The sequence below is a fragment of the Penaeus chinensis genome, chromosome 27 (genome assembly GCF_019202785.1).
Source record: "Penaeus chinensis breed Huanghai No. 1 chromosome 27, ASM1920278v2, whole genome shotgun sequence".
NCBI lineage: Eukaryota > Metazoa > Arthropoda > Malacostraca > Decapoda > Penaeidae > Penaeus > Penaeus chinensis.
The window spans coordinates 19,720,890-19,725,889 of NC_061845.1; the positions used below are offsets into that span (position 1 = coordinate 19,720,890).

Below are 5,000 nucleotides of genomic sequence, written 5' to 3' on the forward strand. Positions count from 1 at the left end.
GGATGTGTGCAAGTATCATTCTGCCAGATGGCATTCAGGACTGCATGCAAGCCCCTTTAACAATTCAGCTGGGATGCCACAAACATCTGCTGCTTTACCACTCTTCAGCTTGGAGATTGCTCCCCTGACTGAAGTCAGGGGTGTAGATCCTCGCTGATGGGTGGGTTTGGCAGAGGAATCTCAACATTACCCGCATCCATCTTAACTGTTGAAGGATCAACCTGATACAACTGCTCGAAATACTCAGCCCAATGCACACGCACCCCATCAGGATCTGAGATTATCTGGCCACTTGCTGAGTGGACTGCAGTCGTCTGTGAGGAGGGCTTGGAGTTCAGCTTTCTCAGGGCTTGGTAGGCAGGATGAAGGTAATCTACTAGAAAATGGCTTTTGACCTCCTCTGCAAGATTACTAATAGAGTGTTCCTTATCCCTTCTCAACAGTGACCTAGTCTGCACACCAGAGAACGTGCAAGTTGCGATCCCCTGACAATTGAGCTGCACGACAAGCATCTGTCTTGCTCTTGGGCGCTCACCAATTGATTCTTGGGCTGCATCAAGTGTTTCACGCTTGAAGGCTTGAACGTGTCCCACAGAAGAACAGGGTCCGTCAGGCCCTCGAGTGCTGTGAGACGACTTGAGATAGCCTTAGCAAACCCTACGGCACACTCGTCCTCCCTCAATCTGTCCAAATGAAACACCCTAGGGTGTTCATTTGGGCAACGGGGGGTTCTAAAGTAGACCTGGAGAATAGCCACAACTAATCTATGATCAGTTCCACAGAACTTGGCACTTAGATACACCCTGCAGTTCTGGAGGCTCCTCCTTCGAGTGCTAACGAGGATGTGGTCGATCTTGGTCACTCAACCCGTATTGCTGTACCAAGTCTAATGATGCGGGTCAGAATGCTGATATCAGGAGCAAGAAATCCTCAATTTCTGGGACCTAGCAAAATCACAGAAAAGGAGGCTATTCTTGCTACCAGCATCAGCTCCTGAGCCATGAACCGACAGACATCTCGTAGCCAGCTCAGATACCGCATTGAAGTCACCCAGAACAATATGAATATCTCGCCGAGGACAGCTGTCTGTCACAGATGCAAGTTTAGCGTAAAACATCTTCACCTCAAGTTTATATACATCCGAAGGAGTGTACACATCAATGAAAGACATGAAGCCAAATGAAAGCTTCAGTCTCAATACCATAATACGCTTATCAATTGGAGTGACCTCTACTACTGAGGGTTGAAGTCTGCTGGAGATGGTGGCCATCGCTGCGGCCCGACCAGTTATAAGTGTAGCCACCCACACTAATTGTGCTGGTGCCAGGTCTTCTCACCTCTGAGAGAGCAGCCACCTCAACTCTCAGCTGCTTCATTTCCCTCGACAGTAGTGGTAACCAATCATCCCGTTGCAAGGAACAGATATTCCAAGCCCCCACCCTGACAACCCGCCTGAGGTCTCTGCCACTCCTACCGACGCCGCCCCATATAGAGAGGGTTGGCTGGCTGCAGGTCCCATAATCTGCCTGCAGGGCTCCCTAGGGCTTTCCCTCTCAAGCATCATGCCAGGTTGGTGGCCGCCGGGACCCAGATGGGATGATGGGTAACCCCTGCTCCCTAACTGAATCCGAGTGGTCGCCAACCCAGAGGGACCCACAGCCCGCTGTTCTTGCTAAGTGGGAAGGACTTTAGCCCTCCCCCCAGCACCAACAACTATATGCTTTGCTGCCAGTAAGTTATCTCCAAGAGCCTCCACAGTTCAGCCTAGGACCGCAAGGTACCTAGTTTCCATGGGTGACCACGAGGAGGCACTGATGATGAAGAGGCTGTGAGCTGGCAGGGGAGTCTTATGCAAAGCTGCTCCCTTTTCGCACCAGGCTAGCCAGCGGTGGAAGTTGAAAGCGAGAAGGCATGCAGAGCGCTTAACACTATCTTGGCTACCACACCATCGCTTCACATCACCCCGAGCATGAAGCATATATATATATATATATATATATATATATATATATATATATATATATATACATATATATATACATATATATATATAAAATCTTCTATTGCTATATCCTACGACAGGTCTGGACCAGAAGCTGCTCAGGACCAGAAGCCCACTACCCACGATATATATATATATATATATATATATATATATATATATATATATATATATATATAAATATATATATACACACACATGTGTATGTATATATATATATATATATATATATATATATATATATATATATATATACATATACACATGTGTATGTATGTATATATATATATATATATGTATATATATATATATATATATATATATATATATATATATATATATATACATATACACATGTGTATGTATGTGTATATATATATATATATATATATATATATATATATATATATATATATATATATATAAATATATTTATATGTGTGTGTGTATATATATAAATATATATATATATATATATATATATATATATATATATATATACATATTTATTTATATATTTATATGCATATACATATGTACACACACACACACACACACAGACACACACACACAGATAGATAAATATGAATACAAATATAAACAATTACTCGCTGGAATCAAATTTGCTTCTTCCAACAAAACATATTGTTTTATATTCCTTATTAAGCATGGATAGATATAGGTTTGAACCTTTAGTGAATGCGTTTACTTTTGTCCAGTTACTTGAACTGTGCGTATGATGAGAATAAAAATTTGCACTGTGAATTTTATGACTGACTTCATTTCTGTTTTGTTTTTTTTGTCTTGATATCCTGCCTAAACTTACTTTGAAAATGCACTTTTAATCAAATCGTTTTGTAGGCTTTATTCGTTAGTGCTAAATTAAGCTCATGTTAAAACACGTGCCTTTTATAGAAAGTTACTCATTTTGTACAGAAAGTCACACATTTAACATTCACAGTTCTCTTTACGTGTGTAGCTTCAAATAAATATGAAATATGAAGCTTTTTTTTTTTTAGCAACTCCGGCAGATTCACCAATAATTATTTTACTTTAGAAGTGTACACAGCATATTGTCTTTACTGCATTCGTCTTGTACTGAATTTCGTTCCTTCCGACAGGTGGCGCTACCAGACGGCCGCGTCCAGGTTGTGACATATATTGCAGACGAGCAGGGCTTTCGGGCGGAGGTCACATATGAAGGCGAGGCCACTCTGTCCACCATGAACCCCACCCCTCCGCATAACCCTTCACGCCCACCTGTCCACGCCTCTGCCTTTCCTCCCGCCCAGAAAGTCCCAGATGACTTCCCCACTTACCAGGCCGATACAAAGGCTCTGAGACCCACTACGTCTTCACGTCTACTCCAGCCTTCTGTCACTCACCCCAGACGTCCAGCGCCACAACCCTACAGGCATCAGTTCAATGGCCATGATCACCCTATCCATCAAGCCCCCATCCACACACCACTTCCTATTACAACGTCCCACCACGGTGGTACCCCTACTCCACTGCCTCCACACCATTCCCGTACGTTCAGTACTCCGCCTATCCACAATTCCACACCCGCTACACCCAGCCAGAATCTCCACTTTGGCGACCACTTTCACGTGACCACTGCCTCGCCGAATCCTTTCCGTCTTGTGGTGGATAAGACCAGGGCGTCCACTTTCTCTCCCCTTCCTCTCGCGCCTGCCCTTCCACCCTCTCCTCCACTTCTTCCTTATTCTTCTTCGTCTTCTTCTTCCTACCCCTCGACGTTTTCCTCCTTTAGGAATTCCCAGAGACATCAGGCCACCACCACACCTGCGCCCCCGACTCCCACACCTAACCCCTCTCATGATGCCTCTGTTACGCCTGCATTCGAGGTGCCCTTCGCTGCGACCGCCCATCCCGTCACCAACGCCCATGTGGCTGACAACGGCTTCAGATCCACGGAATCTTTCAGGACCAAGAGTCCATTACACTCCCTTCACCACCAAACCACCTCCACTACACCCAAATCTACTACCAACGCCCACACCATCGCCCCCGCCCATAGACACAGTCATCCCCCTCTCACGACACCCGCTGCTCCTCCGCCAGCGAACCTCTACGAGTATGATCCGGCGGGCCGCGCGGGTGGCACCCACACCACGCTCTACAATCCTGACCCGGATTCTAGGGCGTACATCCACGCTCTCGGGCAGGCGCACGCCGTCCCGCTGCTCCTTCCCTTCTCACCGCCCCATGCGGAGGGAGACAAGGCCAGTACCCACCCGCACCACAACGTCCTGCCGCCTCCTCCAAGGACCTACTACCTCTCCCAGCCCTCGTATTCCATTCCTGCCTACGCCTCCACCGCCGACCCTCAGATCGTACGCCTTCTTACGCCCGCGCCCGCCCACAGCGCCGAGAGCGTGGAAATCACCCGAGGCGATGAGCAAAGGCCCAGGATCTCCATCAAAGTGCCCGAACCCCACGAGACTGACATCTACCCCGCACCGCGACCCAGACTCCGACTGCGCTGAGGGCGTCGCGTTGGGGTGTATATTGTCTGCGCTTTCATCTTTCATTTGATCTTTTGTCACTCCATTAATCAGATTATCTCATACCTACCATCAGCTTTACCATTTCTTTCGATCCCAAGTTTATTCACTTCACTCTCTCCTTCCGTTATATCTTTCATTTATCTCAGTTTCCTTCTTAAACCTTTCCATCCGTTCAATCATTTTTTCTCCCTCTATACCCCTGTTCTTTGACAGGTAGATTGCAATAGCTACCAGGAGGTAGAATTTCAGGTGTCATCATCACAACTCACCGAAGGGGCGTTTGCTCATCTCTCCTCATTTTCTGTTTGTTGTAATTTTGATTACGATAGGTGTTATATGTTGGATTTTAGTCTGATTCTAGTGTAGAATTTTAAAAAATGAACCTATTGTTTACGCTTTTATTAGAAAATATGAATGTAAAATTATTATAGATTTACAATATACATATTATACCAAATGACTTTCTT

The 5,000-nt window shown here is 45.5% G+C and overlaps 1 protein-coding gene across 1 annotated transcript in view; it reads left to right on the forward strand.

Annotated features, from left to right (window-relative positions):
* The window catches only part of LOC125039506 (adhesive plaque matrix protein-like), a 64,771-nt gene extending 59,781 nt beyond the window's left edge, over positions 1-4,990 (forward strand). The window contains exon 5 of the mRNA XM_047633529.1: positions 3,124-4,990. Coding sequence (XP_047489485.1) covers positions 3,124-4,512 — 1,389 coding nt within the window. The 3' untranslated portion in view covers positions 4,513-4,990. The remainder of the gene's footprint in view (positions 1-3,123) is intronic.
* The last annotated feature ends 10 nt before the right edge of the window (positions 4,991-5,000 follow it).